General features: G+C 37.3%; 1 protein-coding gene across 1 annotated transcript in view; it reads right to left on the reverse strand.

Moving 5' to 3' along the window:
- The window catches only part of LOC125240775 (proton-coupled amino acid transporter-like protein CG1139), a 67,305-nt gene that overhangs the window by 4,507 nt on the left and 37,636 nt on the right, over positions 1 to 25,162 (reverse strand). Inside the window, exons 2-4 of the mRNA XM_048148847.1 lie at positions 4,389 to 4,474; positions 2,098 to 2,238; positions 1,180 to 1,452 (exon numbers count right to left, since the gene is read on the reverse strand). Coding sequence (XP_048004804.1) covers positions 1,180 to 1,452; positions 2,098 to 2,238; positions 4,389 to 4,474 — 500 coding nt within the window. The remainder of the gene's footprint in view (positions 1 to 1,179; positions 1,453 to 2,097; positions 2,239 to 4,388; positions 4,475 to 25,162) is intronic.

The raw sequence follows: 25,162 nt of genomic DNA on the forward strand, positions 1-25,162 counted from the left end.
CTATTTCAGCTGTCAAACTATGTGCATATTTTTTTCGTAGACTTTAGACTTTTCTACTGCCAACTGTATGTTGTTGTTGATAGGTAAATATGTGATTGTGCACGGGAAAACGTCCCACTTTGTCGGTTGCTATTAAGCCGCTTTGTCAGTTTATTCATATGTGGTACAAGTAAATCTCGCCTTAATGGTAACCGACAAAGTGGGACGTTTTACCTACTAAACACACTCACATATCGAAAGCGGCTCAATACCGCTTTGACACCTTAACTTGTCATATGATCCACTATTCTGTCTCGTCAACAGACAGTGCTGGGCTGGCGTTGGTCGAGGTCAATCTTTTTCAAAAGGTCAGCAGTAGGTATTTTTTCATGCTGACTTAATGGCATGTCAGCCGGAGTTAAAAATGTGGCACAGTTGGTAACGTCAATACGGATAAGTGTGTCATAAGGGGTATTGTGCCTGGCCTTCAAATTTGGCCTGTTTAAACCAATTATCAGTGTTTATTGAGAGTTCACAACTAATCGTGAGTAGCAAGTAGCAAAAGTATGAACTCGCAAAAACACCTATGACAATGAGTAAAACGGACAAACGTGATGGCCAGACACACTTCTCCTTATGACACACTTACCCGTATTGACCTCACTTTCATTTCACGCCGTTACTATTTTAAACTATTGGACTAATTAATTGCAATAAGGTTTAGACCACAGAGACGTACCGTACCTATGTAGAATTGTAGATTTAATAACAAACAAAATAATGTTCAGCTTTTGGCAAAAGATACTCAATAACTATACTTCGTTTCTTTTAAGATTAGAATTATCTGTTAAACGGGTAAACAAAGAAGCAGTGGTCGTAGACCTTCCTTCTTCGATTTCGGCCGATACCACTGATTTCTTGGAACTTATGTACATAGCATTATAAGTTATAAGTTCCAAGAAATCAGTGGTATCGGCCGAAATCGAAGAAGGAAGGTCTACGACCACTGCTTCTTTGTTTACCCGTTTGACAGATAATTCTAATCTTAAAAGAAACGAAGTACATATAATAAACCTACCGCATGAATACGAATGCTTAGGTCAACTAGTGTTCGAAGCAGATGTCATGAAATCCGCATTTAAATGAACTCTCCTAAAACTAAAAATAAAACTGAAAAATAAGTACTAGAATTTAACCTACTTCGCTAGTCTTGAGAACTTGTGAGCAGCGGGAGGGCCGGCCAAGAAAGCCGCCTCAGCCGTTTCGGCGAAGCCCAGCGACGGTTTCTGCATCCTGTGGCACAGCTCGTGCGCCGTCTTCACCAGCACGTGCACGCAATACGTGCAGATGCCGCCCACGAGGAACGTAGCGAACAGCCCCACATACAACCCAGCGTGCAAAAACGCCATGGGCATGGCTAAAATCCCGCTGCCGAGTGACCCTTTCAGTAAATGAATCAGTGTATCCAGATCTCTGAAAATGAAAAATAAAGAAATCAACCATCACTGTTCAATAATTTGGTTCTAAGCACTTGTGGAAAATTTTTAAAGCCGAGAAAGATGCATTTTCTCTTGGGATGGCATATAACCTAACTCGGTATTAAAAGAACGCACCATCAATTTCAATGACAATACCTGCAAGGTTTGGTGGACCAGATACTGGGAAAAAGGTGTTTTGAATTTTTATCATCATCATACAAAAAGGTGAAATTCAAAGTGGTGTCCAACTCTATATTTTTAAACTTTTACTGCAAATTTCCATTAAGGTAAGGTTTTTGGTTCTTAAGAGGTTACCTTTCATCATGATTTGATCAAATTTTCTAACAGCTAGTTTCTGCGCTACAAACCAAAAACCAAAGACTGAAGAAGTGCGAAACTTTTTTCACAACTCGTGGGATGGGTCAAACCGAGGCATTTAAAACCATATGAAGGTAGTGAAACTATGCCCAGCTTGCTGGGAATTAACTCTTTGAAAATATCTTATTTCACTGGGTACTTAAAAGTAAACCTACCCTTTTCAATGTCGATTTAATGGATCTCCTTCTAAACTATATAATTAATTAGGTACCGATGTGACAAACGAAACGATTATGAGCGGCTGGACATATATTTGACTTACGATGTCGGGTGCGCCAGTTTCCGGTGCTCAAACGGATTGTAGTCTTCGTCAGCCTCTATGTCCCGTCCCGGTATTTCCATAAGAGGCAGGGTGGACCCCGCCTGTTGTTCCACCGGGATTTCATTAGGGTCAACTTTATACCTGTCAAACATTCCACAATTCTGTTATAGCCAGTTTAATCAATAATATAATGCTTAAATAATACTGTATGCGAGTTGATGACGTTAGAAGTGAGTATAAGAGTGTAGTATTTAACGATACAAATGAAAACACAAGTAATCATAGGAACATGATGTGATAGCTAGAACAAGTAAAGCGCCACACTTGGAAGCTGATCTGTGATCGGTAAGAATGTAGGACGGTGTGCTGTCGCGACCGCGTGTCCATGTCTAGTATGTATCGAGACTATCGAGAGCTATTGTGGCTATTACTTGAAATAATTATATTGTAAATAAGTCGGATAAACCGCGCTAATAAAGCTGCGTTAATGTGTGTCAGTGTTGTTGTGTACAGTGTGAATAGTGTGATACATTCATTATGGTCTCTAAAATAATAATATTAATTTCTTTTCATATGCGTTTCACTCTGTTAAGACTCGGCATTTACAGATATGTGGCTCCAACATTAAATTCAATACAGCTTTACATTATGAATTAGGTACATTATTTTATAGCGGAGACCAAAAATTGAAAAGTATAAAATACACTGTTAAATTAAGACCAAACCTTACTTACAATCAATTATTTTACCTTGGATGAAAACAAAATATAGGAATATCAGATATTATAAAGCTAAATCAAATTTGTACAAATCTCTTGCTAGAGCCAATCCCGAGCCTGAATAGAGATGGCGCACGGAGAGCCACCACCGTGGGCCGAAAATTAGCTCTTAAACACATAGAAACTGAAGTTATATATTTTCTGATTGAAATGGCTTTTATTTAGCAAAACTATCTTTGAATTATTTCCCAGAATATGCAAGGAGCAAAATCATAAAATCAATACATATCTAGAACTGCCTAAACAATCGTACCTACTATCCTAGTAAATAAATAAGTGGCTATACAACAAATAGCTTGTGATTTTTAGCAACCTACAAGAGAACATTTCATTCACGGTGCCTTTACGTTGGAGGTCGTTATATAAATCTCCCATTATATTCTTAAACATGACGCAGGGAATGATGATCCTTATAACAGTTGTAGGAATCGACTGTCAATATGAAATGTCCATAAAATTTTAGACTTTTTTGGCTCTATATAAATTTTTATTAGTGTTTAAGTCTACTATCTAAAAAATCGTAGATTGGGGGAACTGCAATATGTTTCATAATCCCCCGCGTCAATATAATTTAAATCGTTGTCAAAACATAAGTTTAGTTTAATAGGTATTATAAGGGTGAAGTCATTTCAATCAAGAGCTAAAATGAATAACCTCAGGGTGTATGCATGTGAGAACCGATTGTCTGCCCACAGAGCGCCGGTGCGCCCGCGCGTCGTGCGCACCTGCGCAAGCGCGCCAGAGGCGGCCGCTCCCATCGTTAAGTATCAAAATTTTACCATTACCAAACAAAACAAATTATAAAAACAAAATTGAAACCATAAAATGGAATGATGTACCGGTGTAAGAGTCCATTGCGAGATGGTCAAGGTCGGTGACCGACTTTAACCTCGTGAAGCAGCGCACGTCTTCCCGGAACGTCTCCGAACGGCGTCGAGCATTATTAGCTCGTTTTAAGGAGCAAGTACTTAACAATCAACATACAATATAAAATACCATTTTAACAACAAAACATTTTTGAAATCATTAAAGATGAATATTATAAGCCCACGCCTCGCATGCCTCGTGCTCTACGAGTACACCACAGGGCGTAGTAATAAAGCACTGATTCTGTAATAACTATTACAATAACGAGTTGCGTAAAATAACCCCAATATTAGGTACAGTATTTTGAAATAAAATTTTCTTTTCATTGTCCTGTTGAACAAAAATTTAAATATTATTAAGTTTTAAAACTCAACTTCGTCTTGATGTTTGGACAATAATGAGGTTAAGCTATGAAGCATGCCATTTTTTTATCCAATTCCTAAAATACAAGCATTCAGTCACAAACTTCAATGAATTAAATTAGTATTCTAGTGACGGTAAAGCCATGTAGTTACAGGTATTAAAATCACTAAGTGATACTAGTGAATCATTTTTAACAAAAAGTGGGAAAAAATGAATCAATTATGAAAATTTGAAGCTCAAGTCTGTTGTAAATGTGAATACTACAGTAACGGTTTAACTTACTTGACCATAACGACATCTGATAAGTCAGTCCTGACTCCTTTTTTCTTGGGGTCATACTCGGCTATCATCGGCCGCATTTGTGGTTTCTGAAACAAACAAATGAAGCATTGTATTTATGTATATTGTTATTCGACCTCCATGCAGCGCTGGAGACGTCACGGAGCTGATGACGTCTCGCTTGGCAAGCGGAGCGGGGGCTCGCTTCGAGCCGTGGTTAACGCTACGCTTCCATGTCGTGGCTATTTCGGCTCTTTTATAAATAGCACGCACTCATGAACGCATGAGGCAAACTTGCAAATATATCCCCCACGTCCAAACCAAATACCGTGGATAAGTAGATGGAAATATTTACACTTGCGACTTTTACTTCATACCAGCTCCGGCCGATGCAAGTAGCCAAATTGCTCTGATATTTAGAATAAGATGATAATTGTACATTGTTGACGATTTGAAAGTGCTTATGTTAAGGCTATTTGAATAAAGAATATATTGACTTTGAGGCATTGTATGTCTGGCTATCTCTACATACAGGAGCGAAAATGGAATGGAGGCCTCCTTTCAATTTGGGAATTTTAGTTCAATATATTATATTATTACTTAACTAGATTTATCTAAAAAAACATTGTCCATTCGGAACAAATCAGTTAAAAGATGTTGCGAAAAAATCTTTAAAATCGAGGTTCCGCTCTAGACTGTTTCCTTTCCTCCTTCAAAACTTAATCAATCGTAATGAAAATTGAGAATCTGAATAACAACGAAATTATCTGTGTCGGACCGTTTAGTTTTTTTGGCTAATTGTTACCAATTTTGAATAACACACCTTTTTTGCGCCATAATCAATAAGGCCGTTTTTGGAAATTTTTGATGGGCTCTAGCGTCTTTAAAACTAAGAATATCAAAAAAATCAAAACGGTCCGACACAGATAAAAATAATGATAATCTGTGTTAAAAAAAACAGTGCTCTATCTTCAAAAACCAGGGAGGAAATAGTCGAGAGCGTTTGTATGGAGAATTGACCCCTCCTGTATCTTCTTAAGGGTGCTTTCAAGAAAAACGTCAAAATAACGTAAATATGATAGTTTTAGTCGGTGAAATACTACACTTTCCGTTATGTAAAAGATTATTTAATTCAAGTTTCAATTAGAGCATCTTATTCCTAGTTGACTACGGAACCCTAAAAAATAAAGTTTAGGATCTGTGTATGGCGGCCATTTAGAGAATGTGGCATGGCGCTTCGCTTACGCTAACTCCGACTTTGATGTCGAATTTATCTATCATACAGTGTTTATATCGATCTGGTTTAGGGACTGTTCAAACACCATGAATGTCTATTAGACTTTGGTCTATGGCTAATTTTGTTATCTGTTTCTCTCATCCTGCTTGCATTAATAATTTACGGCAATCCGAAACGTTGCTCAAAAATGCGTTTTTTTTTTAATTATATAAATTCACTGCATTTATTCTGCAAGTGCCCAATTGAACAGCCATGAAGAGGACTCTTAGGCCCACTTGCACTTGCACTCCTGCCGGCGTATCATGCTTCTAATTTTATCACTTATCCACGTGGATAAGACGTCTGTCACGCTTTAGCAAGTATGTCAGTGTGAGAGTGACAGATGTCTTATCCACGTGGATAAGTGATAAAATTGGAAGCATGGTAGGCCGGCTGGGTGGCTAGCCGAATGGCACAATCGCTCACGAAACGCTCACGAAACGAAGCGCTAGTAGATATCTATCTCTATCGCGCTTGCGTATTGGCGCGACAGAGCCAGCGGCGTATCGCTTTCGTTTGGCGTCGGAGAAATGCCATTCGGCTACGGGGCCTGGAGGTCGATTTTTGAATCTCGCATACGGGATTTTGTTACTGAAATACCGGTTGAAAACGGTGACTTGCCTATTACTATTACTTTCATTGACAATTTTCTGAATTCGAACGCGTGAGACTCAAAAATCGGCCCGCTGTACGTGTATGTTGTCCCGCGATATCATATTTATATTCATAGCTGAGCATGCTTAATTTGGGGCTAGGTTGGTGTAAGATGTCCCCAAATATTTATTTAAGTTATACTTAAGTACATTTATTTCATTAAACACAATGAGGTACCAATTATAAGTAGGTAGTATTAATTATATTGTAGTCACACCTGCGGTCACACCTATCATCGTGGCTGAGTCAATATTTGCTACAACTAGATACACAGACGACACTAGTGTCCACAATCTAAAGCACGACATCGGCTTAGTGAAAACAGACTGCTGATCACCTAGCTTAGTCTTCGGCATAAGCCGAGAGTCATTTTGAGACCAATTCTAGTTGGTTTGACTCGACTCCAAGACTTGTAATGTAACAATATCATGCTGAAACAGAGATCTCACTTAAATTGTTGGCGTTTTCAATAACAACAAAGCTTATCGTCACGAGTGCTAATAAGAAATACCTATAGTCGGAGAAGAATGACGACATGTTAGGCGGGCAGTCAATGTGCGCAGTTTGTCTAAATCAATTGTGAAGGTCGCTGTAGCTGAAGAACTACTGTGCAAATTATTTGTCGATGAGTGACACGCCTCCCGGCATCTCGACATAACAAAAATAAACTGAGTGCTATTGATATATAGTTTTGCAGTTATCACATACCTACCTAGTCACGACAGTTTTACTCGTGACTGTGAAATATTAAAACATAATTATTTAAGTACGTATACTACGTACACTACCTATGATTTTAAGTAACGAAGTAAAGCTATTTTTTTTTATTTAAAAGTAAATCGGGACTGATATGGGGCTGCAGACTCATGGTGGTTGAGGTTATAATGCATAAAGCAAACAACAAACGTTGTTAGGTATTAAAGTGGTCAAGTCAACTGACTATGGGTTCGCTCAGTTCGCTGGACTGTATCGGCGCGTCAGGTATAGGCAAAAAGTTACGGCGACGAATAACTGGCAGGCCTTTACAACCATTCAGGGCTTTAGGTAAACGTCACCACCATTTCCGCAGTGTACTATCCTCCATAGGTATCTACGCTTTAAAGATGGTGCCGATGGTAGATAATATCACAGAATATATAATAGTACAAGTACAGAAGGCCCACTGCTTTGATGTTCACGACATGCCGCCTTTTTAAATGCCTACAAAATTCTAACAAAGAAACGAGCCGCACGTGCGCGACGCCCGGCGATAGGGTTGCCTACGGATTAAAACGATTTAATACTCAGATAAAATGTTATACTATTATATTCAAGTCTTGGGTACTTTCTAGGTATAAATATATAGTACTAGCTTTTACCCGCGGCTTCGCCCGCGTAATAAAAGTATTCATTAAGATTTTCATTTGGATCCGTAGGGACCGTAGGTTTCTCTGTAGGTATATTTATCTGCGATTATTTCGATTGCACATAATACTTTTGCTTGCAATGATTGTAGAAATATTACACATCGACCACAGCGTAGGTAATTCTATATACGCTGGGGAAACCTTTATAAACATCCCACATAGCCCGTATTTCGACACTATGATCGATGGGTAAAAAGTACTTTTTTCTATTATCCCTTACAATTTTTTACATTTTGCTTATACTTATCGCAAACGTAATCTTCAAGCAAGCAAACAACGATCGTCTTAGAGCACATTGATTGTAAGAGACCGCCGACCGATTATCCGTATCCCGCTAACGATACCCATATTATCCGTATCCGTATCGCTATCCCTATCGCTATCCCTATCGCTATCGCTATACCTATCGCTTTCCCTATCGCTATCCCTATCGCTATTCCTATCCCTATCCCTTATCAAGATGTTTAATGATATAACACTTTAAGTTCTCGCGCTTTGTACACATATTTAAAGTCACATACAGGTCGAACGCGATTAATTAACATTATTTTTACCTTTTTTCCCAACGTTTCGGCCAGGTTGCACTGGCCGTGGTCGCGGAAGACTGACGTCCCAGCAAAATGTCACCGGAGATGTAAACAACACAAAACTACCCGATATTAATTTATATAAATGTTCGGGGTAGACAAATAAATATAATCTACCTGCTTTTAGTTAATGTTTATTTCCCACCATGTTTATTTCAAAGGTAAAAATAATGTTAATTAATCGCGTTCGACCTGTATGTGACTTTAAATATATGTTTAATGATTTCTTATCAAGTGCTAAAATATAAAGTTTCATGGTTTTATCATTTAAAATTAAGAAATCCCATACAAACTTTCAACCTCTTTTTCAACCCCTTCATTCCTTTTTTTCGAAATAAAAAGTAGCCTATGTTCTGTCTCAGGGTCTAAAGATTGTCTGTTCCAAATTTCATCAAAATCGGTTGCGTGGTTTAAGCGGGAAAGCGTAACAGACAGACAGACAGACAGACAGACAGACAGACAGACAGACAGAGTTACTTTCGCATTTATAATATTAGTATGGATAGTATGGATTTATAAATTTTTGTTTAAGTTCCAATATCACAAGCCTTATTGAATCTTTTCGGGGCCTTAATCAATAGTAGATCTGTGTATACATGTCCTATGGTATTTATTTTATTCAAGATATCTATTTAACTAAGCATTATTAGCCATTCACACGCGGACATCGCATATGAACCTTAAAAAAAACTCACGACGTAAAGTAACATTAGAAAGTGCGAACGTGCGTTCCGTGAGAACGCGCGCCACCCCTGATTAGGCCGCGAACTCGCGGCCGCCGGCATGTATTTGTAGCGCGGCGATAGAATCGCGAAGTGAGCCGCCCCTGATAATATGTAATACGCTGCCAAAATAGTATTATTTATCTGTATTAGATAGTCACGAAAAATTTACCTATGTAATTTTTGTTACTAGTAAAATAACCGTTTGGGGGCGTTGTTCACAATATGTAACTATTTACTTAGTCGTTCAGTATTTGTAGTTACTCGTATTATAAGTTGACAGCGATTTCGGTAGTCCCGTCTGTAAGGGATATGCCATAATGTCATACATATAAGTGCGTTTTCACATTATCCGATCCGATGTCGGATGTCGGACCGATATCCCATATATTTACACCCCCATCTTTGATTTTTTCCTTTGAAATCCTTCCTACTTCCGATATCGGATCGGATAATGTTAAAACGTACTTAGGTAGACGTTTCAAAATAACACTTACACCGGGGGGGTAGTCGAAATCCTTGCTCACTTAGCTTGGTATAATTCTAATACTTAACCATGTCGCGGCAAAAATACCATTAATAAATGCTGATGGAACATGATTTTTGATAGTAACTTTCAGTAGGATTTTATATTTTCCACCTTTTTGCCAGTTGCCAGATATTGGCGTATGCATAACGTTCTCGAGTTACGCAGATGACGTTCAAAGGTGAAGCATCTAAAGTAGGTATATAGCAATGTGACACCAACATACATTATTTAAATATTTGTAGACTATAACATTAACCTTTACCATAAAATTAAAATATAATGGAACCTTAGAACAACTAATATGTCTATATTGGCACTTGACCAGGTTTTTAATAAGTTAGTGCGTTTTCTTGGCAAAACTTCAGTTATATTTTTTGCGTGTTATTTTCATGGCGTCTAAAATAAAAATCTAATAGTCAGGCTCAAAATCAGCGCTCTATATTTAACCTTTTTATTTAAAGGGAAATCAATTTTTCATCTTCGAACTTTCTGAGTAGGTAAGTACCTACCTAATTTTATTATCACAACTCCAAATCCAACCATCCTATCTGGTATTAATTTCTGAATTTTATTTTATGCTTTGATGAATGTTTATGAACTGGGATAATGCAGTTTATAATTTATACTTACTAGTATAACTATTACAATAATAATTTGTATATAAATACAAACAATTGACAGTTTAAAAAAGAAACGGCAAATGTTCACAAAAACCGGCCAAGAGCGTGTCGGGCCACGCTCAGAGTAGGGTTCCTTAGTTTCCCGTATTTTTTCAAAGACTGTTTAACCTATTAAGAAAAATGAAAGACTTTAGGAAAATTATTTTAAATTTTCCTAGAAAGTCTTTACAGAGTTCTACTTTCGTGATTTTTTAAAATATTTTTTAAACTTATGGTTCAAAAGAGAAGGAGCGATTATTTCAGAAAATATGAGCATTATCAAATAATGTTTTTAGTAAACCCCTATTCATTTTCGCGCGTCTTTAATGTCCCCCTTACCTCCCTTGTTGCACAATGTACTATTATTAGGGTGGCCCCCTACACGTAAAATGGGAGGTGATTTTTTATTGTATTTCAAGTATTTCAACTCTAACGTGTGATATATTGTTGGATAGGTATTTGAAAATGAATAGGGGTTTACTAAAAACATCATTTGATAATGCTCATATTTTCTGAAATAATCGCTCCTTCTCTTTTGAACCATAAGTTTAAAAAATATTTTAAAAAATCACGAAAGTAGAACTCTGTAAAGACTTTCTAGGAAAATTTAAAATAATTTTCCTAGAAAGTCTTTCATTTTTCTTAATAGGTTAAACAGTTTTTGAAAAAATACGGGAAACTACGGAACCCTACTCTGAGCGTGGCCCGAGACGCTCTTGGCCGGTTTTTGTGAACATTTGCCGTTTCTTTTTTAAACTGTCAATTGTTTGTATTTGTGAATAATAAACACAAGTCTTTATTTAATGTCCTTACCTCCTGAGTTACACACAATGATTTTCATCACATTTGAGAGAAAAATACAGAGGAAACAGTCATAAAGCAAAACCTTCAACCGGCGGCGGCGTTGCGACCAGTGTATCTTGATATTCATATTAAATCCATTGTTTTTGATAACAAACACTTTTTGAACGAAAACAAACACGAAAATACTGCATATAAATTAAGTTCAACGTTCAAAAAAAGAATATAAATCATATAATTGAACTAAAATTTTACTAATTTTTCATTCATTTAAATATTTTGATCTGTTGTACTCTCCGTTGCTAGGCAACGGTGGGTGGGTGTAAATTATAACAATTTAACTGAGTTAAATTTACGAAATAAATGTAACACACACTGAAATAATTGTAAAGATTCAGATTCATTCAGATTCAGGGGGTAACTCCAGCCAGCAGATCCTGCTGCAAGGACTAGGAAGGGGAGACTACAGGGGGAGGAGATTTTGATACACAATAGCGCTGTAGGCTCACGTGACTCTGATGATTGAGCCTAAGAGGCAGCGAGTCGTTGGATATGTCTGCGTCACATCTCACCGACTAAGACTCGAACGCTGAATCAGACAGAGTACGTTTGCAAACTGGCTCATTGCGCAGCAACCCCTGCTGCCCCGCCGTAGGCCCCCGCAGCCTGTCCAAGACACCAGAGCACCCAGTAGATAGGGTTGGGAGTGTAGGGTTTGCAGTCAGGATAGTAGGAGAGACGGGAAATTTGGAGCCGACCCGAATACAAGGCATCGTAAAGTCAGCGTTGGGTAGATAAACACTATACTTGGTGTGTAATAAATATTAGGTGTGAGGATATGTGACTGCATTTAAAATACACCCTCCCCTTTGTCTCACTTGTCATTTCTTCGTCTCGGATGTATCAGACGGAAGCTGGCTAGCTTCCAGAGGGGCTTCTCCCGTCTTCTTTTACGGTTTCAGAGCCAGCTTGATGTCGTTGCACGTTGTAGTTGTGTTATTTCAGCGATAGTGGAGTATATCGGTAGTTTTCTATAACTCCACGGATCCCATGTATATTGTTCTTCTTTGTCTCAATTCTTCCATAAGTAGTCTCTACGCGTGAAGTGTGTAAATATTGGTTGATTACTACATTGCCACTGTTAAGATCACCCACAACACTTAACTAAACAAATGACACTAAAAAATCAAAACGTAACTAAGTAATTGTTAAATTTGGTAAATATTTCACACTGTAACTGCTTTCACTGTAAGATAAAACTGAGGCTAGCATTCTGTACAGTTCTCAGTTTTGTTCAACCGGCTGCGCAGCGCATTCTTGATGATGATCTACGAAGAGGGTTGAGTTGAGCACTGTTTAGATAATGAGTTATTTTTTCTGTTGCTTATTCTCGTTGATAGTTTCATTTCATGTCATTCTTTGTGAACTCGATGTATTTCTTATTTCTTGACAGACGACAAACACGTGAGGTTTAGTGCAAACAGTTTGAGTGTCCATAATATGAGCAGACTTGGCGAAGTAATAAGGGCTCCAGTAACGTTGTCCTGTTGTGGGTAAGTGCAGAGTAATGTAATAGTGTTGCTGGTTGTAGACGTCTACGGCGATATGTTTGATAACACGTCCGCTGATGGGATAATTAAGAATGAATAACGTTTTAAAGCGCTGATGCAACTATGTATTACCATTTAGGCAAATAAGGGTTTATGTATTTCTTTGGTATCTTCTTGTGACATCTATTTCTTCGAGCTCATAAAAGACCCTCACAATTTTAGGCCCATACTTTCACGGTGCATCCATTCACCACAACACATATAGCATTAGATACACAAGTTCACTTAAGGATAGCACAGATAATAACAACAACAAATTATGGTAGTAATAGTCACTTCATCATCTACACTCGAAATCACTTAATAAGTACTATACTTCTGTTAGTACCCACTATTTTGACTACCACAAGTACCACAACACTAGATCGCGCCCGTATGTATTCATGTAGGTACCTAAAAAAAAAAAAAAAAAAAAAAAAAAAAAAAGTTCGTTCAACAAGTTTTTTGGTTAAAATAGCGAATACGTGCTCTTTGGCTCAAACAACAAATTAGGTTTTGTTAAGAGTAACTAGTACATTCTACAAGTTACTTGTCATTTGAATCAAGAATATATTTAAATGAACAGGTCGATTTTTTAAAAGCAACATGACACATATTGTATTAAACATCTGTTTGGCTGATTAAATCAAATATCTTTTAACAAGTTTGACCTTGTTGTTCGAACAAATCCGACTTTGAATTCAGATTTCTTATCGGATTGCAATAATCTAAACATCCAAATTATAAACAAATTATTTTTTATTTATTATTTTTGACTTTTTAGTTTCTCCGTGTTTTGTAATGCGCTTATTTATGAAGGCAGTTTTATTTTTTTGAAAAAAGTTTATTTATTTTTTGATTTTTAGTGGTTCCTATTGATATTATAAGTATCAGTCCGAATATGCGTACAGTAGTGAAAGAATTAATCCTTTAACTCCTAACCATTGAGGAGTTGACCTTCCATCATCAGCTCAGCCACATAAAATTATTACCATCAGGCGTAAATACTGGTGTACCTTTGAAAAAAACATTACAAGTGCCTATAACATTTCAAGAGTTCCCTCGATTTCTCCAAGATCCCATCATTAGACCCCGACTTGGTGCCAATGGGACCATCTCGGGGTTATACCCGTTCGATTAAAAAAAAAAATTAAAAATCTGTTCACGATTCTCGGAGATATCAAGTAACATACATACATCCTCTAGAGCTCTACCGATGCGACATTGTACAGGTGTCATTTTTATAAGCTGCAATATTTTAAGGACATCATGACCTGGCTATGTAAATTTAATTTACTTACTTTTCATATGAAATAAAACTATGGAAACGGATTAAATCGCGTATAATGAATTTAAAATTCATCCCGACGTTTCGAACTCTTTACAGCGTTCGTGGTCAACGGGTGACTGATTCAGATTCAGATTCAATCTGAAATAATTGTAAAACATAAATAAAATGCTTTTTTCATACCGTATATACTATATTTTATAGCTTAATTTAATAGTCAAATTTTGGTTGTGCAATAAAAATCCTTGCCAGATTGAATGAAACATCCTTTGCCTGAAGTATTGTACGGATTGTATTCATTTTTAAAACTAAATCCATTATTCCCCTGGGAATAAAATAATACATTATGCTTCAGTACACGTAGACGCAATGATACCTTTAAACAGAAAATGTGATGAAAAACATTTTTTCTCAAACATGCAATGAAATATTGTCTTTACGTTCCTTAAAATGGGCTGACAAGTATCGCTTTTTGGGCGCAACAACTCGAGAGGACTGTAAAGGGATTTCATATTATTTTTTAGGTCTAGGCCAGCAAAGTAACTTTTTTTTATAAAATATTGTCCTTTAGAGAATTTTTTTTTATTTCATTGTATGTTTGAGAAAAGCACTATACATGCCTCGGCGTGAAAACGGATTCCCGGCCTCGTATCCCTATCCGGCCGGAAATCCTCATTTTCCCGGCCTCTGATGTAATGTACTATTTTGCACTTTGTCGGCGTGATTGATATACATATTGGTATCAGCACGGGAAGCATGGTCGCGCGATAGACGATAAAATATCAGGCCGTCCCTATCGCACTTACATATAGTGCGATAGGGACGGCCTGCTATTTTATCGTCTATCGCGATCGCGCGACCATGCTTCCCGTGCAAATGTCAGCTTTCCAGTCCTAAAGGTCACTGAGATTATCCACGGACAGACAGACATGTCGAAACTTTAAAGGGTTCCTAGTTGACTACGGAACCCTAAAAAACGTAGGTAAATGTTTAATATTACATCATATTTATTTTTCAAACTTGTGTATAAATCATAAAATCACTCCAAACAATGAGGTCACAATTAGCAACAGCGGTGTCTTAAAAAATACTTTAATTCTAACAAACTAACCAAACATGTTAGTAACATATTCTACAGCAAAGTTAGGTGTAAAAATGAGTCAACGGTGCGCCTAATAAGGTGATGTGCAGATTATAATTATAGTTCAAAAATTTAATAAATAGCAAGTGATACACGTCTCACAATATGTTCATTAGTCACATTACAGCTGAAGGAGAGGGTAGCTGAAAGATAGGATCATTGCGTTAACCCGGCATATTGCCAAGGCTCATGAGATGAGAGCCTGGGATCCACCTTGGCAACTAAAAGCTATTGCGGAACCAAATTCAAATTGCAAATGCACATCCTTGACACGTCACTGACATAATAAATGTGTAAAATATTCGCTGCGCTCGCACGTTAAAGCAGTAATAAATGGAAAGCACCAACAGCTAAAATTTAGAATGATATACTCGTACATATACAGATGTAGTGCGGAAAGGGTTTCCTTCGCATTTTTCCGGAAACATTCGTATTTGTCATGCTAGTTCAGTCAATGTCAATACATCTTGTACTGAGACAGACTGAAATAGCATGACACATAGGCTTGTGCCGTTTCGTTCGTTGATCGGAGCGCTCCGATCTCGTTCAATCGCTCCCACGAACTAGTTCGCTCTTTTAGGTCTTTGCTCATTTAGTTCAGTCAGACCAGCGACCACTACGGTCGGAAAGATCAGAACGAATGGGATCGACTAGTCTCAAAATGATACGAATATTCCACAGACAATAACAATTCCGGGCCGAAAGGTTGTAAGTAACCGAAGCTTAATATGAAAACCTGACGTTTTTGTTTCGCTTTGCTAAATACCTCGCTCCCGGTCGGCGCCGTCACACACTCTTTCTTGATCCAAACCGCTCGCGCTCGCCGATCCTATACTGAACCTGTGACTGAACTAAATGAGCAAAGACCGATTCACAGAGCACGGAAAGATTCAGTTCATTTCGGTCATTGATGGGATTTTATTCCTAACAGTTCATAGTTCGTGAACGACACAAGCCTAATGACACATTCGTACGTTCCCGTAAAAATACGAAGGCAAATCTTTTCGCACTACATCTGTACATTGCTGCATTGCGTCCTCATAGCCAATAATAACAGACGGACAGAGTCGCGCCATAAGGGTTCCTTTTCCTTTTGTACCTTTTTGGTACGGAACCCTGAAATAGTATTTTATGCAACTGGTGGTTAAAAGAGATCAAAAAAGGTGAGTGGCGTGGGTAACAATTTGAGGCGAAGCCGAAAATTGTTAATAAAGACGCCACGAGCATTTTTTGACTCAGTTAAACACCGTTGCATACAATACTTTTTCTACGACCAAGCACTTACTTAGAAAGAAAATTATAAATTCAACAAATACCTAATTCCAGTCATCTTAGTTATCTAGTGGACCTACCATTTTGAATTATGCAGTTTAACACACACACAACAGTACGGGTAGTAATAACAGTACGGGAGTATAAAAACGATTATAATAGGACCTTCGTATGTAATATACCTGTACATTACGCGAACGACTACATCCTCGAGTAGTGAATCAGGAAGACCCCATCTTTAAATGATATTACGCGAAATTGATCCAGCCGGATCAGAATGATTTATCACTTATGCTATGCCACCAGACCAGATTGCGGCGCTAAGTTTGCGACGACACTGACAATTCGGGACAATGAATTTATTTACCTGCGGGCCGATTTTTGAGTCTCACGCGTTCGAATTCAGAAAATTGTCACTGAAAATAATAAACAAGTTACCGTTTTCAACCGGTATTTTAGTGACAGTGAGACTCAAAAATCGGCCCCCTGGAGGGCGATTTTTGAATCTCGCATACGGGAATTTGTCACTAAAATACCGGTTGAAAACGGTAACTTGTTTATTATTTTCAGTGACAATTTTCTGAATTCGAACGCGTGAGACTCAACAATCGGCCCGCTGATTTGAAACTAGCGTCCCTGACTATAAGCACTTGGTCGTTGAACGTTTAGTTTAATAGTTGTTTTTGATAAGTTAGACAGTGTATTTTTTTTTTTGGTTTGAAATCTAATCCAAAGCAAGATTATCATAAACTTACGACCACATTATTTTTACGGTATTGAATAATTGACTGTCTTGTTTTCATGAGGGGTAATTCATGAAATCATGAAATGAGTAGCAATTCCCATTCAGACTAACAATAAAATAATTAACGAGATTATTGGACATACTTGTGAAACGGTTACATAATTAAAATGATGTATTGTATGGAAAAGTTAACAACCCCCAAATTATTATATTTAACAGAACTGATTTAAGTACATACTTAATTATATTTTCCGAGACGTTTAATGCTATCGAGTTAGACATTAAAACTCATGGTAACCACAAATAGGTTACTTATTGATTTAATTCACAGGAACAGTTATGAAACTCTTTTGATATTTCGCTAATTTATGAAATAAACCGTTATGTCAAACGAAACAACGTGTTGTAACACAGACTTATACTTAGGGATCATATTGGAACAAAATTGCCCTAAAGGCCTTAAAAAATAAGTACCTACGCTCTGAAACTCTGAACACAGTACTTTTCATTGATCGGTCATTTTAACACATAAATCACTATTTATATGTAATATCATGACTAATATGAGCAATAAAGATTTGATGTCTCGTTAATTCAATTGGCTTACAGCTACTCATTTATACATAAGTATATACCTACTATGCAACGGTTTATATCGTTGTTAACAGCAGACATACTTACTACGTTTAAGGTTGTGAGTTGTGACCGTGACCATATACACCGTGTTTCACTTAACACTAAAAACCTGAAAACCGTTTCTTCAGAATCGAGAGTAATATAGAGTTCGCCTTTGTACTGAAACTTTTTATTTTAAATATTATGTGATGTATTCTTTTCTTGTACAATAAAGTGTTTACTTACATAGAATCTATTGAGCTAATTCTTAAGATTTTTTTTAATTTATGATTTAAATTTACTTACTCATCATTACCTGTCCAATTTGAAGTTTACTGTGACAAGGTTGTCACAGTAAACTTCGAAAGTGTCATAGCTGTCTATTGGTAAACTTATGTCGTTGCAGTAACATACACAAATAAATAGTTTTTAAGGTTTATGATGGTAGCTAGCAATTATTTTATTGAGTGTAGAGTTAAAAGTCGAGTAGAGCTGTACAGAAAATTATTTATTTTATTTATTTATTTATTTAGTAAAAACATGTTTGCATGACATTACAGTAAAACCAATGCGTCACGAAACTTAGATAACAAAAAACACAGAAAATAAAGAAAACAAAATTAAAAATAAAATTAAACAATTGATTTGGGCGATGACGTCACAGCGTGGCTCCGTTGCGTCGTTTGCCCCGGTGTGGGATTATAAATTCAAATAAAAAATATATATACATCAGATTAAAAAATTAATACTCTACATAAGTTTAAAAAAATAAAAATCAGTTGGCGTATCTGAGGTTGAATGATGATACTTACCAGAAACACGGTGTAGAAATAGGATAAGACAATATTTATAAAATTTGTATATAGATACGTCATTGACTGTACTAATTATACCCTGACACTGATAACAGAGCGATTCCACTTATGTAAGTACGTATGAGGGATTAACAGATTACATAGAAATCAATGTGTAACTGAGAGACGAAGTGCTTTCAAATGCTCCCATAGAAACCTAAACATTTTTTAAGTTGTTAAATTTTCTAAAGTACCTACCTAGCATATTTTAATGCGTCATATAATACTTGAGTTGAGTGTTACGTCGGTTAAAATGTTTGTATACAAGTTCCAGAGATAGTATTTACAAGCGGTCGGCTTGCCAACGGACGGCCGCGGTATTAGAGGTGCCTTTAGGAGCGCCGATCACAAACGCACGTGCACGTGACGCTGCCAATACTAAAAATATCCTAGTCGTATGTGTTGCTTGAGGGTTTAATGAGTTTGATTTGAGTTCAATGTGATAATACTTAGGTATGTACTATGAGTAACTATGATTATACTAGGTATGATACATATGTTTACTATTTAACGCTAACTGGACACGGTATTAAAGCGGAAGCTTTTCTTCATGGCTTGTCCATAACGAAGGATTGAGAGTATGTCAAACCTATGGTGATGTTTAATGACCGTATGACCCCATAGTACTGGACAAAAGTTACTTCATTAGTTACCTACTGTTTTCCTCTTCCCCAACAAAGAAAGCATATAAGGATACTACCTAAATGTAATCCATTAGTAGGTGAGTGTTCCTACACTTCCTATCTTGATCAGAATGTATTGTACGCATATAGGTTTGACTTTAAATGGTATGGGATACGGGTTCATTGGAGTGGATGCGAGTGAAGAGGGTTACGTTGAGTAAATCGAACTGTTTGCGGGCCGTGAATGAAGATTGAGCCCGAGGGCACAATGGCGCGTCACGGTAGCTGAATAGTGCGGCCTTGTTGTGCCGGAAGTTAATACTTACAGCTGCGACAGATTTTTACATTAATTCCGCTGCGTTTGGTTGCCTCCAGACACTATACTTTAACATCTGGAAAATAAAACAAAAAACATTAAAATCCGTTCAGTAGTTTTTGAACTATACGCATTGAAAATGAAGCGCGCGGGTTTGAAAGACGTCTTTGCACTTGATATGTGATGCATCGTATCGTTTGGTACCGCTATACACGCAAGACTGATTATTTATTTTGGTCACAACTTACTATATTACTATTCAGAATCAATGTTTTTAGTATTTATATACATTATTAGTTTTTTATTCCGAGTTTAGGTATATTTAGACGACCCCCGTAAACTTGACCATCACATAATTTTTATTTTAATACGTAAAAGAACTTAAATGCACATAACATAACATTTGTATTACATAATAGCGATTGTCCTTTCCGAGGACTCCAGAGATATTTTTCGACAACTTCTGTAGGGGGCTTCAGAAATATCTATGTATAAAATAACTTGTTTTCTGCGACAAGGAGCGTATGTTTTTGTAGTGCTGGCGATGTTGGTGGGATGCTGGTTATTAATTTTGGTTGGAAACAGTTCCTTGCGCACCAAGTTAACCGATAAATGTTGATTCTGCGGATCAAGTTTTCAAGCTTGGCCATTATTCCTCCAGGAAGACACTGTTCAGGATGACAACCAACAAGACTTTTTCCAGAAACTGTAGCCTGTTGATGTTATAAGTGTGGTGATTATTTTTTTCTAAACAATTTACTTCCTCAAAGAACATTTGCTCTGCTATTTCAGGGTAAACCATAGGAACGTAACCGGAAGAAGCTGATAGCCTCATTGTACCTCGCGCAAAAGATATGGCGGAACAGGGACTCACGCGTATCATCACATCTTCCGATACAGATGTCTTGGTATTTAAATAAAAACCACTGGAGTCTTCGGGTGAAGGATAGACGTAAAGTCAGTGGCCAGATTCGGGTTTGGACCTAGCTTAGAGCCTCGAAAGGTTTTTTGCCTCATGTGAGACCTCGAGTGAGTTCAGGGTGGTAACGGATGCTAGAGTGTCCCATGCCCTTCGTTGAGTTTATCTCGCAGTTTGTAGCCGTGAAGGCTTTCAGGGCGTTACGTGCGAGATCGGACGTGATGTAAATGGAGGCAGGAATGACGGCAAAACGACACTTTACGAATGCCTCAGCCGCCAAACCATACCGGTAAACAGGCCTGAGTCCATGCTTGCTCAGTAAAATATGTGTTAAGAACGGTCCCAATTTGGCATTTAGGCATGTGATCTATGGAGCTAATTATATTGGAAAATTTCCAATTCTTATCTAGTATACTTTCTTAAGACTTCAAATGAGAATAACCTACCGGAGTATAAGGTACTACTGCTATTAGTGGTTTTTACGCTTTTACGTCTGATACCACTTCTTTTTTTCAATACAAAAGGAAAAAATCATGTTCTAAAACATTGTTTGCACACACACTGAAGTTATACCAGCTTTGATAGAAACATCGCAGTAACTACAAAGTCTTCCTGGAGGAATAATCGCCATGCTTGAAAAGTTCACCTGAACTTGGTGAGCAAGAAACTGATTACCACCAAAAATAAATTAGTACCTAACCAACATGGGCAGCACTCCGTGTCGTATAACAACGCCCCATATTCTGGATATTACTTCTGTGCCTATGCCATCATCCTGGGGTTGGAAGACGTACAATGATAGTTGGGTACTGCAGTGGTCTGAAAACAGGGAGATACGGTATGAATATGTATACTTGGACAATTGCGGTTGTGAAAAAGGCTGCGAAACAATACGCTGTACGTGTTGTCATGTTGTGGGTCTACCCTGCGCGGCGCAATGCAAATAATGCAATGTATTAATAATGTTATATTTGCAAAGGGATCTGCCAAAATAAAAAGTATTTTGCAAAAATGATATTATAAATTATTATGTTATCATTATTTCCTTGTTTGATATTATTTTGTATCTCTTTTATCTTTCAGTATAACCTAGACGAGAAGCAAAAAATATGTTTTGTATTAATATATGTTTTCGTAGCCCCCTACAGAAGTTGTCGAAAATTATCTCTGGAGTCCTCGGAAAGGACAATTGCTATTAATACAAATGTTATGTTATGTGCATTTAAGTTCTTTTACGTATTAAAATAAAAATTATGTGATGGTCAAGTTTACGGGGTTGTCTAAATATACCTAAACTAGGAATAAAAAACTAATAATGTATATAAATACTAAAAACATTGACTCTGAATAGTAATATAGTAAGTTGTGACCAAAATAAATAATCAGTCTTGCGTGTATAGCGGTACCAAACGATACGATGCATCACATATCAAGTGCAAAGACGTCTTTCAAACCCGCGCGCTTCATTTTCAATGCGTATAGTTCAAAAACTACTGAACGGATTTTAATGTTTTTTATTTTATTTTCCAGATGTGAATATCAGATTTTATTTCAATAAATAAAAATGTGACCATATGGTAGAAAAACTATTTGTAAATTTCGTGAGAATAAAAAAAATTGAAAATTTCATATTTTTTTTATTATTCGGCCTCTCTGAAAAGATGTGCCCGAATGCGTACCTAATAATTCTAATTATTATTTTTAGCGTTACCAGGGATGTAGGTAATGTTCGATACAAAATAATTATGTTTTCCCCTCACTAGCTCGGAAACACGTTGTTTTGTCCTTTAATACCAGCGGGTAAAAACGCATTTTATCCACTAGTGGATAAAGTAATTTGACCTTGAATATAGTAATTTTTTCTGCTTTAAAATTGTTAAAGGTGAGTGAATCTAGTGATGACGATGTTTTACCGCCTGTGGAACTACTGGAAGCAGTGATAAACGCGTTTTTTGCGTTGTACTTTCCTCGCTATAGTGAGGGGAAAAGTTTTGTGTTACACTCGGGGACAAATGTATTTTACTTCTCGTGTGTTAAAAAAGTCGCAAGCTCAGGATTCTATTCAGAACCACTCGGTTCGCTCGTGGTTCAACTATAGAATCCTTTCTTGCTCGTTTTTCAATTCCACACTCGGCGTTAAAATACAACTTTGCACCCTTGTATAACAAATAACTATTTCATGCATTGTATTATGTTTTATCTGAAAATAAAACTTGATTGATTTATATGTAAGGAATTTGTCAGAACAACAACAACTATTACGTTTTTTATACATTCAGTCTTTATGGATGTAATTTTACGTGACAATTATCTACTTTACAATGTTGATGTAATCCTACTATGGGTATAACATTAATTTCATTAAAATGTTTATAACCTAACCACAAAATTAAAATTTTGAAAAAACCCCCGACCGCAGCATAGTGGACCAATTTTCATGAAACATAGCTAGAACACTCCCGACTAACTCAGGTTTCAAACAAAAAAAACTAAATCTAAATTGGTTCATCCGTTCGGGAGCTACGATTCCACAGTCAGACACACACACACACACACACAGACAGACAGACACACAGACAGACAGACAGACAGACAGACATACAGACAAACAGAGAGACAGACAGACACGTCAAATTTATAACACCGCGTCGTTTTTGCGTCGGGGCAGGGGCGGCTCACTCCGCGATTCTATCGCGGTGCTACAAGTACATGCCGGCGGCCGCGAGTTCGCGGCCTAATCAGGGGTGGCGCGCGTTCTCACGGAACGCACGTTCGCACTTTCTATTGCTATTTTACGTCGCGAGTTTTTTTTTAAAGGTTCATATGCGATGTCCGCGTGTGGAATGCCGAACAATGCTAAGTTAAATAGACATCATGAATAAAATATGTACGATAGGACATTCTTACACAAATCTACTATTGATTAAGTCCCACGGAAAAGTTCAATAAGACTTGTGATGTTGGAACTTAAACCAAAATACTGTATACTTATATACCTAGAAAGTACCCAAGACTTAAATATAATAGTATAAAATTTTATCTGAGTAATTAATTCGTTTTAATCCATAGGCAGCTGGTTTCTTTGTAAAAAAATTGTAGGCATTTAAAAAGGCGGCATTTCGTGAACATCAAAGCAGTGGGCCTTCTGTACTTGTACCTACTATTATATATTCTGTGGTCGGGGGTTAAAAATGCGAATAAGTACAGGGCGTCCCAAGACTATGGGACATTATAGGAAAGTACCTTAAATATCGTTGCTGAAAGAAGAATTTATTTTATTTTTAAAAGTCAGTAATTCTGCATTCTTGGGAAGCCATGTATATCTTTAACAAATCAAAAGCGAAACGATTTTAATTTTATAGCTACACGCAAATTTTCACACGGTGCGCTGCACTAGTTAGAAGTTAGAACAGCGCGTTACGCTAACAGCGTCACTCGTCATTCAAGCAGTAGGCCCTACCTAACGAACTAACGATGATGCCACGACCAAGGCCAATCTAATCGGTGCGGATGTCAGTCCCCCCTCTCATCATCTCACACTGGGAATGTGAGCTGACAACCACTTATACGCACCTACATGGAACTGATCTGGAACGACGCGAAGCGTTTAATTATTCTGTTTATTTATGCAATCAGTTACAAGTGCTTTGATTTGTTGCTCGCGGTTGCTTCCAGATTATTTGACTAATGTTACGTTAACAACGAGATTAGTTATGGATATATGTCATATAAAGGACAAACTGAAGTGCAATGAAGTTCTGCGTGTATTTTCTGCAGTCAAGTACGAGTATATTAACTATATTATAACGTGTGATCATTTCGAAGTCGCTCTGAAAAATAGACTTACTCTGTTGCATAGACTTAAATTAGATGAGAGTGGTGTGCCTGCTTAAAATCGTCTCTTCATTAGTTTCAACTAAGGTACAGGGGGGCAAATCTCAACTCCCCCAGTCGAGTGCCCCCAATGTAACTGGTCCATTTTTTCCATGTTTTACAATGTTTGCATTATTAAATAGAGTGTCCACCGGTTATATATGGTAGGCGTGTTCAGTGGATACATGTAGAACTCAACATCATAGTGTAATAATGGAAAAAATGGATTAGTTACAATTGACCCCCAGTCGAGATTTGCCCCGCTGTACCTTTTTTTTATGGGATAGGAGGCAAACGAGCAGACAGGTCGCCTGATGGTAAGCGATCACTGCTGCCCACTTTAAAATATAGTACCAAGTAAGTAAATACGTTTGTGGCTAGGTAGTCTAGGTATGTTTTTAGGAAACCTTACGCGGCTTATCAGTTGAGTTGAGACGCTCATTCCAATATGTAGGTGAGGGAGCGAACCGGTCGTTTTTCCCCGTGACGTCACCGTCTGCACGCTACAGCCGGCACCCCACTTTGGCGCCAGCCCGGCATGCCAACCCCGCGAATCCCGCGATACGACTATAATATGTACTGCTATTATACAAGGGCAGTTTTGTTCTCTTCGTACAAAACAATCATAAACAGAGATTAATACTATTTAATTATGAGGAGGATGTCGAGGATGTATCCGTAAAAATAAAATAAGTAGTTAATATGACTGATACACAAAGTAATGCATTCATATTCAAGTGTGAGTTTCATAATAAGATCACACAAGTGTTTTGGTGCTCACTCGTAATTATATACAAAATTACATACATTTAAGCCTGTACAATTAGCCTAAGACCGGTACGATATTTTTGAAAATAATTCTATAACAGTAGTTTTATTTCATATACAGCGCTTAATCGCAATTTAAA

Source organism: Leguminivora glycinivorella, chromosome Z (genome assembly GCF_023078275.1).
Source record: "Leguminivora glycinivorella isolate SPB_JAAS2020 chromosome Z, LegGlyc_1.1, whole genome shotgun sequence".
In the NCBI taxonomy this organism is placed as follows: domain Eukaryota; kingdom Metazoa; phylum Arthropoda; class Insecta; order Lepidoptera; family Tortricidae; genus Leguminivora; species Leguminivora glycinivorella.